Raw genomic sequence first — 26,797 nt, forward strand, 5'->3', positions numbered from 1 at the left:
AAAGGAAAGGAAAGGAAAGGAAAGGAAAGGAAAGGAAAGGAAAGGAAAGGAAAAGAAGAAAGAAAGAGAGAAAGAGGAAGGAGGGAAGGGGGGAAGGAGGGAAGGAGGGAAGGAGGGAAGGAGGGAAGGTAAAGCCCTGGACATTGCTAATCAAGGCCCTGAGCGTTTCCAAGGGAACTTTCTGCTGGTTGGGTGGAGGAGGAGTCTAGGAAAGGGGTGGCCCCAATTCTTGCCCCCTCCCCTCCTCCCTGCAGGCCCTCCTCAGGTTGTACAGGCTAGCCCATCCTGCCCTCTCACTGTGGGGTGAGTTTGCCCACACACTCAGCTTATGTGGAGCGAGGCCTCATGAGATGGCTCACATTCATGAGAGGGAGGGAGATGCCAGTGTTGCCTGGGGCTGCCAATGCCCCGAGTGTCCTAAAGAGGAAGGGCGAGCGAGAGGCTCGTCTGGACCTTTGGTTGTCTCCAAGGCCCCTGGTCTCCCTCAAAGTCAAGCAGCTGCCTCCCTGCGTCTGTGTTCCTGGCCTTTCTCTATCTAAACCTTGAGGAGGACCTCCTTCAGGCAGCCTTGGGGAACTGGCCCAGCCATGGGGGAAGGGGAGTTTCCTCCCACTCCAGCCCGTGGATACCCACCCAGCTTTTCTCATCTGTGGACATGCTGCAGTGGCTCCTATGTGCTTTAAATGTCACCCTTCCAGCAGAACGATGGTGATGATGACGACGACAATGAGTTAACACTTGCTAATCACCTATTCTGTACCAGCTACCGTGCCAAGTGTTTTAAACAAGCGATCTCATTTCATCCTCACTCTTATTCTCACATTACAGATGGAGAAAAACACTCAGGCTCAGAGAGGTTCAGTGTTATCCATGGTCACCCACACAGCTAGTCAGTGGAGGAAGGGCCTGGATTCAGATCCGGGTCTGCGGGGCTCTGAGGCCTGTGCCGCTAAACAGGCTACTCTTTCCCAACCTCTGTCTCTACATGGCCTCTGCAGAACCCACCTACTGCCTCCAGCACCCCTTTCTGGACTAGCTCCAGGAAAAAGTCAGCCCGGGGTGCTGCCAAGGGGAACTCCATTCCTTCTGGCCTCCCCCATCACATGCCCCGCCTCCCACACTCAGGAGCCCCCAAACTTCATCTGAAAGCATTGTAATTTTCATTTTTCTTCCCTTAGGGGTTTTCCCCCTAATGAACACATGGTGCTTGGGTGATATTACTTTGGAAACACGTTTTTTAAGACATAAAGGTAGCTATGGAAAGCTCGCCAGGCAGTCAGCTAAGAGACGGCTCCTGGTCCCAGCTCCAGCCTTTGCAGCTGTGTGACTCTAGGCAAGTTTCTCCTCCTCTCTAAGCCTCAGTTTCCCCACCTGTAAAGTGGGCATTATTGACACCTTCTCAAGCATAGGGTGAGAGTGAAAGGAAAAATCAATATAAACTTGGAAGTGCTGTGCACATTATTATACTTTATTCTTTTACTTTTAAATGCAGGGAGGAATTATTCTTTTATTTTTAAATGTATATTCAGGTTTACTAACTAGCAGTCCAGAATATTGATCCTCAGTTGACTGATTCTTCCCTCTCTCTCTCCTGCTTTTGGGGAGTTCCAGGGACCTGGGATTCTTGAGTCAAAAGAGGGAGAGGGTAAAAGGGAGGCCTGGAATAGAGTCACAGAACACAGGAGTTCTAGCTGACCAGATCCTCTTCCCTGCTCCTTCCCTCACTCTATGCCTCAGTTTCCCCTCCTGGGCCCTAAGTCTGGGTGAGGACAGGAGAGGCTGAGGAGGAAGGTGAGGAGTTGGGCAGGCAGAGAAGCTGTAGTTTTGTTTTGTTTCGTTTTGTTTGAGATGGAGTCTGTCTCTATTGCCAGGCTGGAGTGCAGTGGCACCATCTCAGCTCACTGCAATCCCTAACTCTGGTTCAAGTGATTCTCCTGCTTCAGCCTCCTGAGTAGCTGGGATTATAGGCATGCACCACCACACCCAGCTAATTTTTGTATTTTTAGTAGAGACAGGGTTTCACCATGTTGGCCAGGATGGTCTGGATCACCTGATCCACCTGCCTTGGCCTCCCAAAGTGCTGGGGTTACAGGCATGAACCACCGCACCCGGCCAGGAGCTGTAGTTTTTACACTTTCCTGGGCCCTGTCCACTCTGACTGCAGCAACCGCTGACCTTGAGCTCCCAGTTAGGGCTTACACATGTGGGCATGCACACACACACACTCACACGTGTGCAAGCATATATGCATACTCATGCACACACAGTTGCACACACTGCATGAGCATCAGTTGTAGCGCTAAATGTTAATGTTTGTTGCAGAAGGTCCTGTTATTTTCTTTAGAATTTCTCTTATTCAAAGCTTGGCTCGACATCCCGTCCTCCTTGCCCCTGGTAAACTCAACCCAATTCTTCTCCCTCGCCTACCCCATTGCATGAGCATTTTTATTTGAATAAATCAGCAGGAAAAGATTTCAAGTTCAAAGCCCTTTCCCAAACTCTGTGATGTACGGTTATAAAAATAATGCTAAGAATCGAAAATGACCTTTATTTCTAATCTATAGTCCTTGATGACTTCTGGCTTTTCTTTTCACGAGAAAATAGATTTTTCCCCCTGGTTATTAAAAATAATACATGTTCATGTAAAAATATTCAGACAATACAGAAGGCCTAAAGATGTGAGTCAGAAGCATCTGAAATTTCACTGCTGAGATAACTACTATTCACATTCCAGTGAATAGCCTTTCAGACAAAAAAAATGCATACACTCATATATACACAGACATTATTATATAAAAAAGATAGTAACAGCCATGTGCTTTCTAATCTGCCATTCTCTCTCAACAGTATATTATGGACATCTTTAAATGGCAGCAGAGACTCCCACTGTGTGTGCGTTGGGCACTCTCGGCCTCTCTGACTCACATTTTACTCCATTTCTCAACACCTCTCAGATGAGAGTGAAGTGGCAGGTGGTTCTGGGGGAACAGCAGGGGGGGTGACAGAGACGGAGGGCAGCGTATATAGATGGAATGAGGCCTCACAGAGTGCTGAGTCTGAGTTGCAGCTGGCCCCAGGGGACCTGAGAGAAATGGGCAATTCAAAACATCTTTAGAGAAGACCAAACAGCTGACGAGACAGGGTGATGGATACAGTGGATTTGCGATCAGGGGGCCCTGCCAAGTGGACCTCAGAGCAGGAAGCCACGCTGGGTGCTGACGGGGCCGCATGCCCAGGAAAGATGAATTTGGGAGTGGGAGTTCAAGAAGCAGTATGGAAGGATGCCTTCACCGGGTTTGGGATGACTTCAAGGAGAAGAGTTTCGACTTTTGTCTTGGATTTATTTATGCCCAACCTCCTTCTAAAAAGGTGTTACAGTAGCTTTCAACAAAGGACATGCAAAAAGGTCAGGCGGCTGGAAATAGAAAAGCAGGAACAGGGACGGTCTCCATCTGAAGCAGAGGACTGAAGCCTGTGTCTCACAGGAAAGGGCCCTGCTCCTCCCAGACCCTGGGGAAGAGCTGCTGAGAACAGCAGAGTGATCCCCAAGGAGAGGAAGAAGAGGAGGGACTCTGGCTGATATGAACACACATCTCACCAGAAGTCAAAAACCTAGATCTGCCTCTAGGTTCTTCCTCTTCTGAATTTTCTGAGCTAGGGTAACCATATCACCTTTCTGAGCCTCACTTTGCTCATCTGTAAAATGGAAATAAAATATCAGAGTCCTGGCCAGGCATAGTAGCTCACACCAGCAATCCCAGTACTTTGGGAGGCCAAGGTGAGCAGATCACTTGAGGCCAGGAGTTCGAGACCAGCCTGGCCAACATGGCAAAAACCCATCTCTACTAAAAATATAAAGATCAGCTCGGTATGGTGGCACATGCCTGTAATCCCGGCTACTTGGGAGGCTGAGGCACGAGAATCACTTGAACATGGGAGGTGGGGGTTGCAGTGAACTGAGACTGTGTCACTGCATTCCACCCTGGGTGACAGAGTGAGACCTTGTTTTAAAAACTAAATAAATAAGTTGGGTGCGGTGGCTCACGCCTGTAATCCCAGCACTTTGAAAGGCCAAGGCGGGTGGTCAGGAGTTCAAGACCAGCCTGGCCAACATAGTGAAACCCTAGCTCTACTAAAAATACAAAAATTAGCTGGGCATGGTGGCATGTGCCTGTAGTCCCAGCTACCCAGGAGGTTGAGGCAGGAGAACTGCTTGAACCCAGGAGGTGGAGGTTGCAGTGAGCCAAGACAGCACCACTTCACTCCAGCCTCAGTGACAGAGTGAGACTCTGTCTCAAAAATATAAGTAAAAATAAGCTAAATAAGTTGGCTATGTTCTTTAAAAATACATATGTCAAAGTCCTGATAACACAGGACTTGATTCCTGTAAGTTACCTGACCTACCTATAGAGTTTGTGTTGGGACCTGCCCTTGGACAGAGTCACCTGGAGGATTTTCGTGGTGCATAAATTGCATTACTGTGCCTTGAGAATGAATGGTCACTAAAGGAGGGGAGAAAGAGGGAAGGTGCAAGAAGGTGCGTTCACGGCGCTTGCCAGCCTCCTGTCCCACCTAAGTGGGTCCACCCACAAGCTGCCTAGAAATGGCAGCCTGCAGGTAGCCTTGTTTTATGTCCATGATCCCTTCCTCCAGCTCAGCTGGTTGGATCAGGGTGGCATCTGATCAAGGGCAGCCAACCCACAGATTGCCCTATGATGTATGTGTGGCTGGACCTGAAATGGGGGCCCGTCCAATCAGCCCATTATCCTGAGCTCCTGAGTGGCTGAGTCAGTGAATGCAGGCAGCTGCTACCGGAAGGCCATGAAGGAGAGTTGAGCTGGAGAGGTCATGATGCCTGGAAAGCTGAAGTTACGAGGAAGCAGACACCGTGAGTCAGGAGAGGAACTGCGAGGACAAAAAGCAGCGGATGCTGGGGAGTGACAGAGTCATGCCAGGGTGGTCATCTATTGCTGTTGTCACAAACTACTCCCAACCTCAGGGGCTTACAATCATAACTATTTTATTATATGCTATGACTGTGGGTCAGGAATTTGGACGGAGCTTGGCTGGGCAATTCTGTTCCATACACCCACAGAGGTATTCAGGTGGCAGACGGGCTGGTCTGGAAGGTCTGGGGCAGCTGCACGCCCACATCTTCTGGTGCCTATGGTGGGGATGGCTGGAAGGCTGGACTCAGCTGGGATGGTCAGCCAGAGCCGCTCCAGCATGGTGGTCTCAGAGCAACTGGACATTCTGTGTGGTGGTTCAGGGCTCCCAGAGAGAATATTCCAAGAGGCCTGAGCTAAAGCTCCAAGGTATATTCAACTCAGCGTGTCACACTCTATTGCACAAACAAGGCACTTAGGGCAACCCAGAGTCCAGAGGAAGGGAGTTAGACTCCACCTCTCTACAGGAAGGATAACAAGGGATTTGCAGCCATCTTTACCACAGGTGAGGCACCATGAACTTCTGTAGATGATGATCCTAGAGCTTCCTTGAATCCAAAATGCCCATCTTGTTCAGGAAAACCATCCTTGTTCCAACTCCTATTTGGATTTCTGAGTGCTCATCCCATCACTGTGTATGTTCTCACCATAACGCTCCTGTACTTGAGTGAGCTTGACCAAGTGTCTCTTCCTGTATTCAAGGAGCCAACTTACAGCGGTGGTCAGTCCCTTAGACCCTTTCTCTTCCATTAGAAGAGAAAGCCCAGGTGTGGCAGCAAGAGGTTACCCAATGTGAGAGCCAATAAAACCTAGGCGGGAGAGGGAGCCCTTGGTCTTGTCACCTGAGCCTCAGTTCCCCCATCTGGAACATGGAAACGAAACTACCCAATCTCCTACCTGAATCATTGTAACCAAGTAACCTGAAAGCCTCCCTTCCTGTCATTTGCCCGATATGCTGTAGTCTGTATCATGACACCCATGCCCTTGATTTGGGGTCACTTTGCAAATGCTCATCACTGCCTCTCCCCATGACCTTGGCAAGTTCATCTCTCCTATAATATAGGAGTCGATGGTTGAAATAAGTGACTTTTAAGGACCTCTTAGCTCTGAAATTCTAGAATTCTGTGAAGTCTGGGGTAAAGGGAAAGGCTGGCCTAACATGATTTTGGGGCAAGGATGCAGCCAGCTTGTGCTAAATAAGGGAGGCAGCCCCAAGTAGGGTACAGGGTGGGGTCTATGGAGCCAGAATAGAGATTAAGAGGGAAGGAACTCTGAGCATGTAGGAGGGATGGTAGGGTTGGGTGCTGAGAAGAGAAAAGGGCATTTCAACCATCATGCTAGCTTTACTCTTCCTCCTTTGCCCTTCCTCCCCTTCCTTCAACCTTCTAAGTTTTTGGCCTCTGTTGGCCTTTGCATATTCTGTTCCCCCTGCTCAGAAGCCTCTCCCAGTCCCAGCAGGCTAACCCCAATCATTCTTTCTGTCTCTCCTAAATGTCTCTTAGAGAAGTCTTCCCCGAAGCCCCAACCCAAATAAGCACCCTCCTCTTACCTTCTTTCATAGCACCAATTTCCCTTCACAGCCCTAATTATACACATAATTATGTATGTCTTGGTGTCATCATTAGCTTACTGTCCATCTCTCCCACTGAATAGGAGCTCCCACAAAGGCAGTGTTTGGCTGGTATGTGTGGAATGAACAAATGAATGAGGACACAAGTTCACTGGGAGCAGAACAGGATGCAGGTCCTCACTGTCTAGGCCACAGAGCAGGATTCCTGTCGACAGGTGCCAAAGAGAAGAAAGGCTGCCCCCAGGGAGCTGAGAGGAGCCCCCAGTGCCCCAGCCCCCACCCTGGCCCAGTCTGCCCAGCCAACACACACGGCTGACGCTGAGTGCTAGAACACTGCAGCTTTATTGATACAACAACCGCGTCCGCAACTGGAGGTTACATTTGGGGACTTGGAGGTGAAAGAGAGGCAAAGGGGGAACAGAGGCTGGGGTGGAGACAGACAGCAAGGCAAAGGGGTGAGGACGGGGTCGTGTGACTAAAAAACAACCCCAGTACATTTCACCCATTAATAAGGGGTCTCCTGTTGTGCTTTTACCTTGGTGGTGGGGTGGGCTGGGGTGGTCAGACATGTAGGCCTGGGCATGAGTTCTGGCTTTTTTCCCGAGTCTTTGAGGCCTCAGGGCTGGAGCAGCCCCTTCCCTCCCTGCCCCTTCTCCTGGGCTGGGGCTAAAGGCTAAAGGCCTTGGTGAACTGGCTACTCTGGGGCAGGAAGGATGCATGGGGAGTACTGGGGCCTAAAGGGCCACCAGAGTTGGGCTGAGATGGTGATTATGTGGGCGGCTGGGAGGAGGGTGGGAGGGGGCTCGGAAGGAGGGCATTTCTAGGAGGGTCCCTGGGAAATGAGAGCAGACAACAAGAGGGCGAGGGGTGGGGTGGGCAGATGCCATCCCTCTGGACCTTGCCTGTACAATGGGGGCACCAGATTGGATGCACCCTAATGTCTCTTCTAACTATAAGGGTCAAGGGATCCCCAGGAAAGAGTGGTCCTTCTGCCCCAACACACACACACACACACACACACACACACACACACACACACACACGTCACACACCACAGTCTTAGACACAGTACTGACTCGACAGAGAGGCAGGTGCTTCCTGAACCCAGAACCCAAACTCAGCCAGTGGCTCTACAGGGATTCTCCAGAGCAGAGGCCAGGCCCTGGGAATACTCCCCAGCCCCTCAAGCTGCCCAGCAAGGAAAAAAACAAGGATTCTGCAAGCCCCACTCGAGGCCCTCCTGGTCTTTGGGGAAGTCAGGAGGATGAGAACATGAGGACCTGCTGACCTTCATTCCCAGCCCAAGCTCTTGTGAAGTCACAGGGGAGGGGAGGGGAAACAGGGTCTCTTTTATCTGGGGGCCTGGGAGAGGGGCAGCAGCTACAGACACTGTGGTCAGAGGGTGGCCACCTCTGTGTGGCACCCAGGCCTGCCATGGGGCAGAAGGGTCTGCAGCCTGGGATGAGAGGCCAGAATTTGGAGCAGAGAGATAGCACCTGTCCCAAGGTAGGATCCCAGCAACATCTGTAACATCCCCACCAGCACCCTGGAGACAGGACTGTCAGCCAAACTTCCTGCAGCTATCTGGCAGGAGACCTCAGGGGCAGTGACAAGCGGTGTGACAGCCCCAGGGCTGTAGTACCTGGCTCTCCCAAGACTGGCTCCACTCAAACTGGCTGTGTGACCTCGTGCCACTCCCTTCCCCACTCTGGGCTTCAGCTTCTTCATCTACACCTTGAGGGGTTTGAACTTTGGAAGTCCATCCTTGCTCTGACAGCCTGAGCCAGGGACTTTCCCAGAGCACAGGGAAAAGGAGAATGGATGAGAAAAAGGTGTCAGGCCCATCTCCGAGAGGACAGAGGTGGAAGGAGCATTCCAGGAGGAGGGGGCTTGGTCTTCAGGATTCACTAAGCACCCTAGGAAACCATCTCTGGTCCCAAGGGCAGGTCAGCCAAGCTGAGGCTTCCATACGCTACTATACAGCACCTGGCCCCAGGAGTCCTTTTCACCAACCTAAAGGGGACAAGGGATGGAAGGGCCCCAGCACCCTGAGGGCTGACCTTGAACATCCCATTTTAAGGCCACAAAATGCCTCAGTCACCCTCGGTCACCCAGAGGGTGAGGCTGCCACTGGGGAGATGTGCTGGATGCAGCAACTTGGTCTCCCCTGGCGGGGGTCACTCATGGGCCACCCATCAACACAGACACTGACACACCATGGCACACAAAGACACACGGCATGAGCAGCACTGATACAGAGACTCTGGCTGCCAGGCACACACACACAAACCCTGACATGCAAGTCACCTAGTGATACACAAAGACACTCATTCCCACTGAGGAACATGCAAACACACAGACCACACGTGCCTAGACACTCACAGCGCCCGCTGGCATACACTGGCACCCACATCCCCCCACCCACCTGCTGGCATACACAGACATACAGATCAGCCTCACCCATTCACACATGGGGACCTCAGCATTCCAGCAGACGCACTTTGTCAATTCCAGGTCAAGCCACCCCCAAGGCAGGGCCATCCATACCCACTGAGACCTCCAGCAGCATCCCCTGCCTATCCCCCCACCTTGTGCCATCTGTCCATAAAGACCAGGAACCTTGGGGCCACATGTATGCAGTTCAGCTCAGCTAACATGTACTGAGCTACTTCACTGTGGCAGGCTCTGGGTCCTGAGGCGAACAGGGGAGACAAGTCCCCTGGTGGAGCAGCTAGGGTTTGGGTGGCGGGGCAGATGGACTGGAAGGTCCTCTGAGGGAAGCAGGCACAGGGTGCCTCAGGAACCCCAAAGAGGAAGCACTTGGGGCTATTCATCTGTGGTGCTCCAATGCCTATCCCAGCGAGGCACAGAGGAAGCACGCACTAGGTGAAAGGTCAGTGGTTCCTACCGTCAGGCGATCCCGAGGAGCTTTTCAACACTTCTGATGTCTGACTGCGCTCCAGTCCAATTAAATCAGAACCTCTAGGTGGGACCCAAGCAGCAACGCTTTTTAAAGGACTCTGGTGGTTCTATTCTGCAGCCAAGGCCGGGAACTGCTGATGACAGAATCCATTCCACTGGGCAGTGGAGTGGTTTCCACACCAGGCTCACTTGTGCTGGGCATGAGCGGGAGGTTGCGGAGGTGCAGGGAGGACTTGGAAGGCTCGGAGGAGGAGCTCACAGTCTAGTTGGGGCAACAGACTCTGCACAGATGGGACGATTAAGGAACAATACCCAACAGACGCGATGGAAGTATACACTGAGAACCTGGAGCGACTCATTTCGGACGGAGGCCTTGACTGGGCCAGGAAGGCAGCCACGCTGATCGGGCATCAGAAGGCCCCGCTGTGTCCTGGACCGGCCACCCACCAGCTGTTGGTGATGATGATAACACAGGCCTGGCAGAGGGAGGAGATGGGCAGCCTTTGCCTCGGTTCCCGGCCTACCTCCTGGCGCTCCAGTGCTGCCAGAGTTCCAGGCCTCTTCTCTGCAGCTGTCCCCACCAAATGCTCCAGGAGGAGCCCTGTGATGCCCCTCACCAAAGGTGCTTGCATTCAATCGGTCATCTGTAAGCTCTTTGTCATCCATAGGGGATAAAAGGTAGAATTTCAGGCCATCGCAGGCAGCTTGAGACTATAGAACAGGGCTGGACATAGTCTACTCAGCCAGCACCCAACAAGCAATCACATCACTAAGGAAGATGGACCACATACTGATGTACATGGACACTCACAGAAAGGTGTATCAACCCAGCCTCACAGGCAGAGATATGTGCAATTGCACACGCAGACCTGTGTTTGTACACACTCCTGCCCAATGATGTACCCACAGTAGTACCCAAACACAGATGGGGACACACACACACACACACACACACACACACACACACACACACACATGCATAAAGACTCATTCTAGTAGGGGCTGGGCCTCCTCTGTCCCATGGATGGGTGGGTGGAGGGATCAGGGGTGATGTCAAGGAGGAAAGATCTAGATCCCATCATGTCAATCTCAGGCTCCTAACTCAGGACCCAAGGACGGGGAGCCTTTTCACAACTCCCAGGGAGTGAGGAGATGGACGCCCACTCCCTCCACCAACCCCAGCTCTGTAAGCCCCTCCTCCTTCACTGCCCCTGGGTGGGGAAGGGAACTTTCAACTAGACAGTGCTTTGTGGCGCTCTGCCATGCACACACCCTCCTGTCTAGGGCACCCTTTCATGCCAAGTGGATAAGAAATGGAGGCTCCTCTCCACTTCCAAATTCAGTGTCTGATGTAGGGGCGCCACATCACAGAAGAAGGACTTCTCTTCTGCCTTTCTCAAAGTCAAGCCTCACCCCAGAAAATGGCCTGGCCACCACCACTCCCCCAGCCTCTCTGAGACCCAGCTGGGGGCTGAGGCGTGGAGGGAACCATGTTTTCAGGAGTCCCACTGCTTGTGGGGCGGAGTGGGGAAGATGTCAGTCTTCAGACCGCCCAGGCCCAAGACCCTGTGCTGGGTCCCTCCAAAGGGTGCACACTGAGGAGGGAAATATGGTGCCCCAGAAACGGGTCAGGGGATCTGGGGTGACCTAAGGTCTCCACCATCCGGCGCTCACCCTGGACAGAGTTGCATACAGCAGGTGCCCTACCTTCCTTGTTGTCCCCTGGATGTGGGACAGTCACAGAGCTTGCAAAGTCCCACCTGGTCCTCCTCTGATCCCTGCATCTCCCATCCCAGGAGTGTCAGAGACTGACCGAGGGAGGGGCTCCATGTCTGTCCCACTTCTGGCTCCCTTCTGGCAAAGCCGCCGGGCTGGAGTTCGGCCTTGAGTTAGGGGACAGGGGAAAGTCAGAAGCACACCACGAGTGCAGCCAGGACAAGGCATACGTTGTGCCGCGGTCCCTGGGTCAGTGGATGCCATTCAGGCAAGTCCCCTGTCTTTGCAGTAAAGAAGGTGCTGGCAGGTCGGATAGAAACTTGTGCTTTAATATATCTCTGTGTGTGTGAGCATGAGTGTGTGCGTGTGTGTGTGTGTGTGTGAACTGTCTCCGGGGCCTCAGTGCCCGGCCTCAGTCCTTGTTCTCTGCTCATCCTTGCAGCCAGCGCAGGCCCCCTCCCTGGTGGGCTGGCCCTGCCCCTGGGCACCCCGGCTGGCGGGGGTCAGTCTTTGGTACAATGTGGACACTTTGGTGTGCCGGGTGGCAAGGTAGGGGGGCCATGCAGCTCTCATCATCTCTGCAACGCCAAGAGGAAGATGGCCATGGGCCCCCACAGCTGGGGGCTGGACTGGCAGGGGGCTCCACTGCCCGGCATCACCACCACTGCGACAGGAGAGAAAGGGCCAGGGTTCTGGTCAGCTATGGCAGGGGCACAAAGTGGCAGGCAGGTTGGCAGTGTCAGGGTGCTGTTACTCTGCCCACCTCTTTGGAGGGCCTGAAGGTGGGCACTGGCCTCAGTGCACACAGACATACTCACAGCACAGACATGAGGTAGTGTTGGGTGGGGTGAGGGTTAGCTCGGCCTGCTGGGGTTCAGGTTCACTGAGACTCAGAACAATTTACTTGACCTCAGTGGGCCTCAGTTTCCTCACCTGTAAAATGGGTCCAACGGTGTGTGCTACCCCGAAGGACTGTTGTGAGGATTAAGTGGAACATGCATATACAAGTTTGTGTGCCTTGCCTGGTACACATAATTGCTCAGTAAGTGGGAGCTGTTAGTACTGGAAACATCTGGCCCTGGAAGGGGCACGTTCACTCTGGAGCCAGAGGTACACAGGTGTATTCAGACACAGGCACAGGGGGCGCACTGATACTGTAAACAGGTCATCACGCTCCCCACCAGGCTGGGCTTCTCATTGTCCCACAGCCTGAGTGAGGGTGGGGCACATCTTTACACCGTCAGAGCCACGTGATTCTCATCACTCAGCCATTCTGAACCCCTATTCAGATACAAACACCCTCCCCCAACAGGCAGGAACCAGCCCCCACACACACAGCTGCCCCCAGATTCAGCTCCCCCACCTCCTTCCCGTCTTGCACCTTTATTGGGATCCATCTGCTTCCGGGGACACTCTCCCTTCTTCAGTGTGACGTCATCTATGGCAATATCCCCCAGGTAGCCTGAGCCTCGAACCCCCTCAAAAATAATCTGGGGTGGGGTCAGAAAGCAGGGAGCAAGGGTTGAGGAGGTTCTGCTGGGCACCAGAGCACTCCCCCCAGCCCACCTTTCCCCTTCATCTACCTGGAAGTTCCCCTACCCTGCCTCTTTCCATCCTTAGCCCCAGGAAGAAGGACGAGGCTTTCTAAAGCACTTCCTGGCCACAGCAACCACCGATGCCTGGCAGGGTCCTCTGGGCCCTGCGGACTCACCTGGAAGGGCCCACTGGGGTTGATGGGCACATGGGCCTGCTGCCACACATTGCCCTTATTGCCACTGAGGGACCAGGCGTGCGTGTCCAGAGCCCCTTTGTTCCGGGACCGCACCAGGAGGTTGAGGGAGCCTGTGGTGGGTGTGAAGGCAGCAGGCAGTGAGCTCTGATCAGGGCACCCTCACCTTTCCACACTTACCAAGCCCTCTTCTCCCATCACAGCCTGCAGCCCTGTCCCTGTTGGCAGGACCTCCTCCCCGTGCCCAGATGGGTGCAATGTCCCGTTCCTGCAGGGACACCCTCAATGTGGGAAAGAGAAGACTTCAGCAGGATTTCAGTACATCAGGATGACTTGTGAATTCTTTCATTTCTTTCCTGCCCTGCTAATCAGCTAATCTCCCCACTCCCAAACACATACAAGCGCACACACCCCACCCTTCCCCTCTAGGCAGGGGAGTGAGACCTCTCTCCAGGGCCGTGAGACCTCTGTGTGGGCACAGAGCAGGATTTCCGAAGAGCACAGTGTGTCCCTGTTGGCAGTACATGACTTGCAGAGGTAGATGAAGGGGTTTAATACTCATTAAACATTTAAAATATTTAATACCCAGTCGATGTGCCCTCTGCCTGGCTTTGCCATGGGGGAGGGGGTGCTTCTTGCTATCCTAGGAGTATGTTGGGTCCAGTAAGGCCCCAGAGAGAGAAGGCCAGAGAGGACCATCTGTGTTACAGTCTCTGCTCTGCATTCCTCATGGGACAGAATAAACACCAGCAAGTGAAAGCGGGCACGAGGCAGATTGGAATTCCATCTCAGGAAGACCCTGGATGCACTGGATCTGCCCAGCAAAAGAGTGGGCTGTCTTGGGGAGGCATCCTGTCCCTTGACAGGAGGACTATCCAGCAGGGGTGCTGTGGAGGGGACCCCTGTCTCTGATCATGTTACCCCCTGCTCAGTCCCCTCTGAGGCTTCCCATCGCTGTCCTCTCCTGGCCTTGCACACCTGATCTGGGCCCTGTCAGCTTCTCTGACCTCATTTGCTGCCAGTCTTTCCTGGCTCCCACTTGGCACTAGCAAACTTGTCTCCTTGCTTTTCTTTAAATACCTGAGGCCAGTTCCTGCCTTAGGGCCTTTATTTGTGATGTTCCAGCCTGGAACATTCTTCTCTCCCTCAAGGAAGTCCCTGACGACCCCATGTAAAATAGCTCTGTTCTTTTTTCTGCATTATTTTCTTTATAAAGCTTGGAACGAGTAGAATGTAAGCTCCTCAAGGGCAGGGGTCTTTGTCTTGTTCTAGTGTCCTAGAACAGTGCCTGGCATATAATGATGCTCAGTTAGTTAAGTAAATGAATGATGGGATTTGAGCTTCACGAACCCTGAGGTCCTTCCAACTCTGAGATTCTGTGAAAGTCCTTGATGACAGTTATGAGAAATTCTTCATTCAGAATTTAACTATTGGGAACTGATAGGAATTCGACACAGACCTTCCTATAAGGAATGAATAGGAAGAGAAGACGTGAATCCCAGGGACTGCCATACTGCAACGCAGAGAGTGGTCTGGGCCTGGGGAGCTGTAGGTTAAGGACTCAGAGTTCACAGGAGTGAAAGAGGGCTCCCAGCTCAAACCCAGGAAGACTTCTGAAGGAGGTGGCATTTTAGAGAGGCTTTGAGGAATGGGAGGATGTGGCCAGGGGAATGTGGTAAGAGAGGGCATGTTAAATAGAGGGGACAGCCTGAGCAAAAGCCCAGACGCTGGAGAGCTGGAGTCTATCAGCCTGAGTGAGGGTGGGGCACATCTTTACACAGTCAGAGCCACATGATTCTCACCACTCAGCCATACAGTTCTGTTTGGGGTTAGATGTGGCAAGAAAGATATGGAAGAGTGCAGTGAGCAAAGTTCTTTTTTTTTTTTTCCCTTTGAGACAGGGTCTTGGGGGTACAATCATCGCTCACTGCAACCTCAAACTTCTGGGCTCAAGTAATCCTCCCACTTCAGCCTCCCAAGTAGCTAGGACTGCAGGCATGCACCATCACACTCAGCTAATTTTTAAAGTTGTTTTGTAGAGATGGGGTCTTGCTATGTTGCCCAGGCTGGTCTGGAACTCTTGGCCACCCAAAGCACTGGGATTATAAGTATGAGCCATTTAGCCTAAGCAGGCCCTTTTCAAAAGGGAGGCTGGGGGTCTTGGGCCCCAGATGTCCTCTGTAAAGGGATATCAGGAAGCCTCTGAGCAGGGGTGACATTGCAGCTGATGGGGTACTGAGGGGAGGGAACAGTGAAAAAGCAGCCTTCCCCATCGGGGTCCTTGGGGCAGGGCAGTGGAGGAGGAAGGAATGTTATGGGGATTGAGGCTAGATCCCAGCAGGATGGGGACAGGGGCCACATCTCCAGGAGGGAGAAGAGAGAGGCTGGTGAGGATCCTGGAAGATATTGGGGCTTGGGCCTTGCGAAAGCCAGGGTGAGTGCCTCCTGTTCTACTGGGTGCTGGCGCAGGCTCTCAAGAGTCCATCCCCTACTGGTTAGGGTGCCCCACATGCCTGGAAACTTTGAGGTGCCCTCTGCCTGGCTTTGCCATGGCGGAGGGGGTGCTTCTTGCTATCCTAGTCCCTCCTCCCTCCTCCCCTCCCACCCTGCCTGGCAGCTCTGGGCACCAGCTGTCCCCAGACCTTGTGTCTCGCTGGCTCTCCTTGGTCCAAGCCAACTCCTTTCATCCCAGGCAGGTAACATTTGGTGGCTCTGTCCCACCAGGGGGTCTGTCTATCTGGTGTCACAGATGGTACAGCTTTGTCTGTGGGAAGTGCCATGGAAATGCCAGCCAATAGGCACCATGTAAGATTGATTCCCCTTCCTCAGAGCCAGGTATTTCATATCAGTGGGGGCTCAAAAGGACAGGGAGGGGCCACTGATGCGGCCTGGGCACTCTTAACCAAGTCATGGTTGCCTCCTTCTCCTCCAGCACCCCTCAATAACCCCAGAATTCCAAGTCACCATGGCTGTGGGCAAATGGGCTGAGCACCCCCAGGCTAATGCCTCCAAAATCTCCCCCTCACTATCTTCACCAAGTTATATAACACATGTGCCAATATCTTTCTTTAAACTCACTCACTTTTTTGTTTCTTTTTTTGAGCTTTGTCCTAGGCATCAGCATTAGAGAAATCCTGAGTTTGAAGGGCTAGCTTTATTCACCACGTAAAATATACCTAGTGCTAAAACTGGGAAAGACTGGGGTAAACCTGAATGAATTGGTTGCCCCACCTGGGGAAGCCAAATGGAAATGAGAGGACTGGCCAGGGTGGGGAAGTCCTGGTCATCCACCCTCACTCACCCCAGAAGAAGCTTCTTATGAAGTCTAGACCCAGCTGTGGACAAAATGATTTGCGCAGATGGTTTGGGGGCCCCAATGGATGCAGAACCTTCTATCCCACACCATTCTCATTCATCAGTTTAGCCTGAACCATCACCCTAGCTGTGGAAACTTCTCCATGATCAGCCTTTAGATCTACATTTGCTTAAAGTCACTCTACCATCACAGCTGAGGAAAACAGTGAAGACGCTTTCTGCAGACTGACAACAAATGATTGCCAAGACAATATACAATTCAGAGGGAAAAAGGAAGCATGGGACAGTATATGTAGAATGGGAGGAAATAGAATGTGTGTGCTGTGTGTGTGTGTGTGTGTGTGTGTGTGTGGTGTGTGTGTGTGGTGTTCGGGTGTGCGTGTGGTGTGCATGTGTGGTGTGTGTGTGTGTGGTGTGTGCGTGTGTGGTGTGTGTGTGGTGTGTGTGTGTGTGGTGTGTGGTGTGTGTGGTGTGTGTGTGTGTGATGTGTGTGTGTGGTGTGTGGTGTGTGTGGGTGGTGTGTGGTGTGTGTGTGTGGTGTGTGTGTGGTGTGTGTGTGTGGTGTGTGTGTGTATGTGTGTGGTGTGTGTGGTGTGTGTGGTGTGTGTGTGGTGTGTGGTGTGTGTGTGTGGGGTGTGTGTATGTGTGTGTTTGTGTGGTGTGTGTGTGTGGGTGTGGGTGTGTGTGGTGTGTGTGGTGCATGTGTGTGTGCTGGTTTCTTTTCTTTTCTTTTTTTTTTTTTTTGAGAAGCAATCTTGCTCTGCCGCCCAGGCTGGAGTGCAGCAGTGGGATCTTGCTCACTGCAACCTCCACCCCCTGGGTTCAAGCAATTCTCCCTGCCTCAGCCTCCTGAGTGGCTGGATTGCAGGCATCCTTCACCACACTTGGCTATTTTTTGTATTTTTAGTAGAGACAAGGTTTTGCCATGTTGGCCAGGCTGGTCTCCAACTCCTGACCTCAGGTGATCTGCCCACCTCGGCCTCCCAAAGTGCTGGGATTACAGGCGCGAGCCACCGCGCCCAGCCATATGTACTGGTTTCTATTAAAGTATCTCGGAAAATTTGCCCTAAAACCTAGTCTATTGATCACCTCTGGCAGGAGGACTGGGTTGGGAGGGTATTTGCATTATGTACCCCTTTGTACCTTTTGACCTTTGTGGAATGTATTACCCTTCCTATAAACAAGTAAACAAACAATAACGATTTTTAAAATCATCATGTCCTCAGCAGAGACTTTCATGACCACGCCGCGGGGTCAGTCAGGTCTCCCTATTACCCCTGCCGCAGGGGTCACTAACTCTTAGCTGGTACCATGGTTGTTTAATACCTGCCTCTCCCACTTGCCTGTAAATGCCAAGAGGATGGGGAACTCGTCCACCTGGTTCACTGCAGCGCCTGCTACCTGGACCGAGCAAGAGCTCTGGGAAGTGATGGCTGACAGATGAGTTCACTGATTATGTGATATTCCTACCAGTGCCATTGCTTCCCAAAGGGCATTCCTTATGTTGACTCCCACACTTGGAAAGCAGCACCCTTCTCATCTCATGTTTAGGACCTGGATAAGTCACACAGACCTGGCTTGCTGTGTGATCTTGGGCGAATGCTTGACTTCTCTGAGTTGTATGGTAACACCTCCCTCATCTGGTGGCTGTAGGGGTTAATGCAAGCAAGGATGTGGCACACCCAGGACATGACCTGGCACCTGGCAGGCACCCCACATTTGCATCCTCTTAGTTGCCTTCTCCATCTCCTTCACTTCCATCTCATCCTGCTGGAGTTTTTTTCTTTTTTTTTTTTTTTTTTTTTTTTTTTTCTTTTTTTGAGATAGAGTTTCACTCTTGCTGCCCAGGCAGGAGTGTAATGGTGCAATCTTGACTCGCTGCCACCTCCACCTCCCGGGTTCAAGTGATCCTCCTGCCTCATCCTCCTGGGTAGCTGGGATTACAGGCACCTGCCACCACGCCCAGCTAATTTTGTACTTTTAGTAGAGATGGGGTTTCACCATGATGGCCAGGCTGGTCTTGAACTCCTGACTTCAGGTGATCCACCCACCTTGGCCTCCCAAGGTGTGGGGATTACAGGTGTGAGCCACTGCACCTGGCCCCTGCTGGAGTCTTTTCTATCTGTAGGCTCAGGACTCCTTGAGCATCTCAAAACCTCTGACAAGCTGGCTTTCAACTTCTCCTCTTGCCAACTTTCCATGCAGACCCCCTCCAAGGACCTCTCGTTTAGCCAAGTGGGGAAGCTCAGGCCTCACCTGGGCCAGCCCACAGCCTCCTGTGGACCCCGCTCCCCCCCAATCCCCCAGCACACACTCGGTCAGACTCCCTGACCCCTGAACTCACCAATGTGTTTCCCGTACATGTGGTAGAAGAAGGAGACACAGTAGAACTTCGCGCTGGCATTGTAGAGGGGACTCACCAACCTCGCACGGTCCCCCAGCTCCCGAGGCCTCGAGGTCTCGATGAACATGTAGTAGCCTGTGGGGAAGGGGGAGATGCACCAGCAGCCCCCGAGACACCTGGGCTTCTTCCTACCTGACTCCCTCTCTGCCTGAGCCTCTGCTGGCTGAACCTGAGGTGCCTCACCCCATGCACCCTGCCTCACAGCACAGCACAGGGGTCTGGTCAGCATTCATGAGTCCTTGGCTCCACTGTAATTCCTCTTCTTCTTGGTACTCTATCAGGACGGGGCTGTGTCTGCCCTCAGACTAGGGCTCCCTGAGGATGGGGCTGTGTCTCTCCTCTGACGGGCTCGCTGAGGATGGGGCTGTGTCTCTCCTCTGACTGGGGCTCACTGAGGACGGGGCTGTGTCTCCCTCAGACTGGTGCTCCCTGAGGATGGGGCTGTATCTCCCCTTAGACTGGGGCTCCCTGAGGATGGGGCTGCATCTCCCCTCAGACCAGGGCTCCCTGAGGATGTGGCTGTGTCTCCCCTCAGACTGGGGCTCCCTGAGGACGGGGCTGTGTCTCCCTCAGATTGGGGGCTATCTCCCTTCATCCCCAGTCTGGGGTACCCTGGGCCTGGACACCCCCCTGAAGCAATCCTCCATTTCTGGCAGCAGGCCAGGTCCTCACCCTCAGGGGTGCCACTTATGTCAGTGGGGGGACCAGTGTTGGGGGAGCGTTTGGGGTTCTGGGTGAGGGCGTTCTGCCGCGTCCAGTCAAAGTTGTCTGTCAGGTCCTGGGTGTAGCCACAGATCTTCTCATCCTCAAAGTGGCACGTGTTGTCTGCATTTTATAGGGTGAGTGAGACAGAGTCAGCCTCCTCAGCCCCTGAGGTCCAGCCTTGCCCCCATCACCACCCTGAGGCAGCTCCCATGCATCCGAGCAAGGCACCCGGGATTCCAGGGTTCAGAAGACCAGGCATGGGGCCCACAATGAATTTGTTGCCATAACAAGAGTTCTTAACCCTTTTTGTGCCATAGGCCCTTCTGGCATCTCATGAAGCCTAAGGATCATTTCAGAATTATGATTTTAGACACATAAAATGAAATATATAGGATTATAAAGAAAATCAATTATATTGAAATACAGTTGTCAAAATATTTTTCAGTTTGTTATAAAATCATAAGTAGGCTTCTTTATTATCTAATTAAATCACAAGCTCTAGTATCAAGTCTAACAACAACTGTAGTTTTGAAATACAAATGGACATAAACGATATTTAGAGATATCTGGAACAACTGTCAGGTAGGGTGAAAACACGGGATTTCTACTGCTGACAAAGTCACAGGTGCTGATTTTATTACTGTGGTTTGGGTCCTCCATTCACCATTGAGGAGATGTTTAATTACTGCTAGAAGTTGGGGAAAATAAAGAAATAATTGAGGCCAGGTGTGGTGGCTCATGCCTGTAATCCCAGCACTTTGGGAAGCTGAGGCAGGTGGATCACTTGAGGTCAGGAGTTCAAGACCAGCCTGGACAACATGGTGAAACCCCATCTCTACTAAAGATACAAAAAATCAGCCAGGCGTGGTGGCACACGCCTGTAATCCTAGTTACTTGGGAGGCTGAGGCAGGAGAATCACTTGAACCTGGGAGGCAGAGGTTATAGTGAGCTGAGATGGTGCCATTGCACTCTAGCCTGGACAACAGACTAAGACTCTGTCTCAAAAGAAAAAAAAGAAATAATTGTATGCCTTTCCATGTTTATAGATTGCCTGAATTCTATACATAGATTTTTTGGAGGTCCATGGGTCACAGACTAAGAACCACTGACCCAGGCGATAGTGGGTATAAATGAGCCCAGCCTCTCCTTTTATCTTTTGAGACAGTGAGCCTCTCCCCTCCTGCCTGGCCTTTAAGCCCCAGAATAAATTCCAGATACAAACATCTCCAGCCCAGCCCTGCTCCTCCTTCTAGCTTCTGGCCCTACCCCATGGAACACAGGGAGAATTCATTTTCTTTCTGCCCATCTCAAGAATAGCCTATCTCCTTTCACCAGGAGAGCCTTCGTGTCCCTAAAGGGAAGGGTAAGTCATGGGGGATTGGGGAGTCTCACCTGAAAGGTTCGGAGAGTTGATGGCTGAGAAAGCAAGCAGGGAAACCAAGTCAGAACTGAGGTGTGGGGCTCTACAGAGGATACCCTGCTTGGGACCAGAGGACAGGGTCCTCAGGGCAGGACTGGGGGCCAGCAGGTGTGGCCTGCAGTAACAGAGTAGGACAGTGCATGGTGGGAAACCCCAAGCTTAGGAACCACATGGGGATGGTGGAGGGGGTCCCTGGGTATGAGATGGGCCCATCCTTCCTACCACCACCACCGTCACCTACGCTCTGTGTAGTGGATGATGCGGGAGGCCATGTCACCAGCCCCGAAGGTGGTATAGGGTGTGAGGCGGACCTCATAGCTGTGGGGCACACGGAGATCGGTCAGGATGTACTCCAGCAGCTGCCCCTTCTCCACACGCCGGACCGGGATGGCCTTGACCACGGCATTGTGCTGGTTCAGCTGTAAGCACAGGGTTCCCAGATGCCTGGAGGTCAGGTGCTCAGTTTCCTCATCTGTGAGACAGGACAGTCACCCCTTCCCACCTCCCAGGGCTGCCTTCATAATAAAAGTGACGACAGCAACACCCTGAACCATTAAGTGTTGGGCACTGTTCTAAAGATTTTCCATTAAGTCATTTAAACCTCAAAACAACAATCCTATGAAGCAAAATATAATTACCCGCATTTTACAGATAAGGAAACTGAGGCCAAAGAGAGTAGCTTGCTCTAGCTCACACAAAGCTGGGTTCTTGCCTAGGCAGTCTGCCCCAGAGTCAAACTCTTACCGTCCCACCGACCACCTCTTGGGCTGAGCAGAACCATATGGAATCAGACTGGGCACGAGAACAGCAGAGTGACCCTGGCCTTGCATGGTAGAGGCTCCCTGGATGAGACTGACCTCCCCTTTCCCACACCACTTCTTAAGCTCTTGACCCAAGAGTAGATTCTACATTCTGTAAGCAGTGCTGGTTCCCTCCCCCATGAACCCAGCAGACCCCTGCCTGCCCAGCTCTCAGAGCTGTGCCTAGAGTCTCCCTCCAGAAGGGACAGATCCTTAGAACCTCCGATCTCTTGCTGCTATATTCGAAATCTCTCCCTGCCCCTGAAGAGTCATCTCTAAGAGAGTCAACATGTCTGAGCCCCATCTCCGACCCTTCCTCTGGCCTTGATGAGCATTTCCAGGGTCAGCCACACCACCCTCCACCTGCCCCCAGTCCCCCGCTCCCCTTGGCCCACCTGGCGGACACTGAGTCTGTAGTTGAGCACAGGGTCGACAGCATCAGGCTCCCTCTGAGTCCACTGCAGCACGTAGGAGTAGTTCTTGGACAGCTTGTGGCTGCGGGTGGGGTTGGGGGTGTCGAAGTAAAACTCCGGGCTGTAGGCTTTGGCTAAGAGGGTGGGGAGGGGGGCATTGGGCCGTGAAGGGTTGGGGGAGACACAGAGAGGAGGTGTGGGAGAGGGAAACGGAAGAGGATGAGGTGGAAAACAGAGAGGGGGATGGAGAAACAAAGAGAAAGGGAGTATTGTGAGGAGAGGAATGTTTGCAGGAAGAGGGGATTGGGGAGAAGGGGGATGAGGTAGGAAGGAAAGTGGGAGATGGAGACAGAGAGATTGGAAATTCCAAGAGGTGATATGGGTGAGAAGGGGAAGAAAGGCCGAGAAAAACAAAGTAAAGAGAAATTTGGAAAGACACAGAGAAGGGAAATAAGGGAAGGCATGGGGAAAGAGCGTGGGGGAAAGACAAAGAAGGGTCCGGGATATTGGGAGGAAAGAAAGAGAAGGGAGCGGAGGGGAAGAGAGAGAGGAAAGAGGTGGGGAGGCAGAGAAAGTGTGGGAGAACAGGGGAGAAGGGAAGGAGGTGGGAAATGTCACAGGGGCCTCTGGCTGGCAGGGCTGGGTACGGGGGAGGTGGGGAGAGGGCCAGTGACCTGCCATCCTATCCCCCTGCTGTTGAGTGGGGGATTCAAACAGAAGCTGAAAGGGCTTCTGAAGTCAGTTGGGGGCTGCTGGGAAAGCTGTACGTGCCATGGAATGGGGGACAGGTATGCCCAGGCTCTGCTCCAGGGGCGCTGCCACCAGCTCTGGCTGGAAGGCAGCTCTCCACACGTGGAGGAGGACCATCAACAACCCAGGCAGCCCCTCCGTGTTCCCCTAGGCCTTCCTCGCCACCACCTCCACCCCTTTCTGACCCACCCACGGCCATCTACAGCCCCTGACAGCCCACCTGAGAATGCCTTGAAGAGGTGGGGCTGAGTGGGGTTTCTGAGCCACGAAGGGCCTGCACCTCTACGGTGTCAGCTCGGGAAATGTGTTCTGTCTGGCCTAGTGCCCCGCAATGTTCCAGAGAAGTTGTTGAGGGGCGTCTTCTCTCCTCTAAACTACACCCCAGGCTCCCGAAGTGGTTCCCCATCTGTAGCCTCAGGGGTCAAGGACGAGGGATGAGGGGCTGAGAAGGGGCCATGGCCAGGGCTTGACGCTGGTGGGAGTGGGGCTGGAGCGGACACTGCCTGCTACTGGCACGGCCGGAAGCGCAAAGCTGGGACTGGGCCGAGCGGAAAGGGATGGAGCCTATGCCTTACGCAGGAGGCTGAGCGGCTTTGAACGGGTCTAGGCCTGGTTCGGGTGCAGGTAGAGAGGCGAAGCCTGGCCCTGGGGAAGGCTGTGTTTGAAAGGGGCGCAGTTCTCACACGCCCAGGAAGCGCACTGAGCTGAAATGGGCGGGGCTTAGGTCAGGTATGGGCACAGGCGGGCCTTGGAAGGGGAAGGCCTCAACCTCAAGGCACGGTGTGAGTGGGGGGCGTGGCCCGCACCTGGAGAGACGGGCTAGGAGGTCCAGGTTGGGATGGGGACATGAAGCGGGGCCTGGCCTTGGCGGGGCAGGCCTTGGAAAGGCTTGGGCTAAGCCTGGAGTCGGCAGACTTCAAGGGCTGGGGGTGGGGGGCATCAGGGAAGAATCACCCGGGCTGGGATGGGGGCGGAGCCTGGCACCTGGTGGGCGTAGTGGGTGGGGCGGGACCCTCCGGACGCTCACCGGAGACCTGGAAGAGGCAGGTAGCCGAGCCCACGTCGTTGGAGACGCTGCACTCGTAGCTGCCGCTATTGTCGCGTGTTACGGCGTCGAGGTGCAGCTCCGCGTGGTCCGGGGCCTCGGCGGCAGGAACAACGGGGGGCGGCGGCAGCAGCTGCCCTTTGAAGCGCCACACGGCCGAGGCGATGCGCTGGGGGCTCCCTCGCAGCAGCGAGCAGCGCAGGAGCACGGGCCGGCCCAGCGCCTGGCGCACGTCCTGGGAACTGGGTTCCACCTCCGGCGGGACTGGGGGCGGGAGCGGCGGTCAGCGGGGCCTCTCCCCAGCGAGTGGGGCCTGAGGAGCAGCCCGTGGGGAGGCAACGCGCTCGCGTCTACTGCCGTGGGCCCTCGCCCAGAAAGATCCCAGGGCGGATGCACACATCTCTCCAATGGCCACGATCTTACCTCCCAACCTGCAGATACCCACTCCCTCCCGGCCATTCCCACCAGCCATGCTTCCCAGACCTGGCCTCCAGTCACGCCTAAGTGGGCCCCTCACCCCACCCCCAGCCCAAAGAATGAAATGCAGGATAAGGCAGGAGTTTTGTGCACAATCTCTGAAGCTAAATGGGCTGGGTTCAAATCCCAGCCCTGCCTCTGTGAGATCTTAGGCAAGTTACTCAATCTCTCCGTGTCTCAGTTTCCCTATGTGTAAAAATGGGGGAATGATAGCATCTATTATAGGGCTGTGGGGGTTTAAATGAGTTAGCGCATTAAAACTCTTAGAACAGTGTTTGGCACATGGTGATAATTTTCATAATCTTGTTATCAGACAGTGTTCCCCTTGAGGGTCTTTCCTCCTCCTTCAAAATTCCATTTCCACCTGTCAGAATCAAGTAATTTTTTTTGTTCACCAGGTCCCTGAAAATGAAGATGGGAGATACTTGATGGAAGTGGAGAAAGAACACCGACCTCGTGTCCTACAGCACGAGGGTGTCAAGGAGCGTTAGGGGTATGAGCAGTAGGTGGTGGGGTCTGGGTGGACTGGGGTCGGGGAGGGGATGAAGAGGGGACAGGCCGGCTGGGAGGCAGAAGGCAGACTGGGAAGGTAGTCCCGGTGGCATGGTGGACTCACACTGCACGTTCAGCTGCACCTGGGCCTCACGGGGGCGCACGTTGAAGCCATTATAGCGGGCCGTCTGGCAGCGGTAGGTCCCGCTCATGTCTCGGCTCACACGCTCCAGCCGCAGCTTCCCGTCCGGAGTCTCCTCCAGGGGCAGCCCCGAGGGCAGCAGTGCAGCCTCCTTGTCCACGCGGGACCAGAGCACGGGCGGCCTCGGCTTGCCCCGCACCTCGCACTGCAGCTCGGCAGGCGATCCCTCGCGCACAGTCACCAGGGCCCGTCCCTTGGGCACACTGATGGTTGGTGGCACTGCAGGGGTGAGGGTGGTCGGGGGCGGCGGGGAGAGGTGGGGCCGGAGTTAGCTCCCCTCCTGGCCTCTGCCCTCCAGCTCCTGCTTACCTTCCCCTAGGTGCAAGCCTCTCTCTCCCATCCCAGACTTCCCACTGGTCCTCCAGTATTTCCAAAGCAGAACTCACTTTCCCAAATCCTCTCCACTCCTGGGTCTCCACCCCAGGGTCTCCCAACTCAAAAAGAGACCTGAAGACATCCTGGCCTATATTCCTTCTTCCCCAGCACTAGTAAGTTCTGGGGATTCCACCTCTTAGACATTTCTAAATACATCCATTCTCGGTCCTTCTCTCCTACTGCTGGCCCTGGCCTATTTAAAGACTTCATCTTCTCTTGCCCTAGTGTGTTATCACAGGCTGCTTGTCTGTCCTACAACATCCTCGCCCTTTCTTCCTAAGTAATAGGATACCTGCTTTTCGGCAGGGCTCACAGCCACCCAGAATAAAGTCTGCATCTCCCAGCCTGCATTATCATTAGCTATAGCCATGTGACTAAATTCTCGTCAATGGGATACCAAGGAAAATAAGGGTGTTTAAAAGAAGAAGCTGTACCCCTCTTCTCCTTCCTGCAGACGAGAATGCAGGCTAATGGCTGCAGCTGGAACTGCCATCATGGGCAAGGTGGCACATGCTAAGGATGACAGAAGAGCAAGCCAGAAGGAGCCTGGAGCTCTGAGAACTTGGTGGAGCAGAACCCCCATATTAGCCCTGACTGCTCACCAGCAGACTTTGACATGACAAAGAAGTACACATCTAGCTAGTTTAAGTCACTGTTAATTAGGCTCATTTCTGTTAAAAAACACTGTTAATTTCTTAATTTTTTTTTTTTAGATGAAGTTTCACTCTTGTTGCCCAGGCTGGAGTGCAATGGCATGATCTTGGCTCACTGCAACCTCCACCTCTCAGGTTCAAGTGATTCTCCTGCCTCAGGCTCCCGAGCAGCTGGCATTGTAGGCATGGGCCACCATGCTCAGCTAATCTGTATTTTTAGTAGCGATGGGGTTTCTCCATGTTGGTCACACTGGTCTCAAACTCCCAACCTCAGGTGATCTGCCCACCTTGGCCTCCCAAAGTGCTAGGATTATAGGCATGAGCCACCGAGCCCTGCCTAATTTTTTTTATTCACCTAATTCAACCAACACATTGCCCAAACGGAGGATCTTTTGAAGACTTCCATGGGTTCCATTGCACATCACATCAAGCAAACTAAAATGTACCCATGTTCTACATTAAATATAATTTAAATATAAAGTTCTTATTTGTAAACAGCTCTACAAGGCACGCTGAGGCCCAGTGATCTAGTTACTGTAATATATATTCTATAAACATGTATGCATTCATTGTCTTTAATTTTGCAGTTTTCTCTTCGTATTTTGGAGCCAATTAATTTACTTTTCCAGGGCCTTAAAACGCTTCCATGCCCTAGGCATCAGGCCTGTGAGCCAAATGGAGGAAACAGCCCTGGGTCCCTGCCCTGACTTTAACACATTCCAACTCCTATGCCTTCTACATACCCTCCAGGCTAAAGGGGAATCTCTCCCTTTGAGGCTGCACCACTCTCAGAGAACTTTTTCCAGACTCTCATGTATTGCAGTTTGTAATGATATAGTTATTTGTGAGACTATCTGAAACA

General features: G+C 53.1%; 1 protein-coding gene across 3 annotated transcripts in view; it reads right to left on the bottom strand.

The window, feature by feature from the left end:
- Positions 1–6,835: 6,835 nt before the first annotated feature.
- Positions 6,836–26,797, bottom strand: part of MDGA1 (MAM domain containing glycosylphosphatidylinositol anchor 1) — a 63,366-nt gene continuing 43,404 nt past the window's right edge. The window contains exons 8-17 of one of the 3 annotated variants that reach the window (XM_032253614.1): positions 24,830–25,126; positions 23,719–24,000; positions 21,924–22,075; positions 20,970–21,147; positions 20,701–20,724; positions 19,275–19,427; positions 18,543–18,677; positions 12,866–12,996; positions 12,536–12,644; positions 6,836–11,818 (exon numbers count right to left, since the gene is read on the bottom strand). In XM_032253614.1, the coding sequence (XP_032109505.1) occupies positions 11,727–11,818; positions 12,536–12,644; positions 12,866–12,996; positions 18,543–18,677; positions 19,275–19,427; positions 20,701–20,724; positions 20,970–21,147; positions 21,924–22,075; positions 23,719–24,000; positions 24,830–25,126 (1,553 nt within the window). In that variant the 3' untranslated portion in view covers positions 6,836–11,726. The other 2 variants (XM_032253615.1, XM_032253612.1) reach the window with 2 other exon arrangements.

This window comes from Sapajus apella, unplaced genomic scaffold (assembly GCF_009761245.1).
Source record: "Sapajus apella isolate SASKATOON/1434 unplaced genomic scaffold, GSC_monkey_1.0 scaffold83, whole genome shotgun sequence".
Classification (NCBI taxonomy): Eukaryota; Metazoa; Chordata; class Mammalia; order Primates; family Cebidae; genus Sapajus; species Sapajus apella.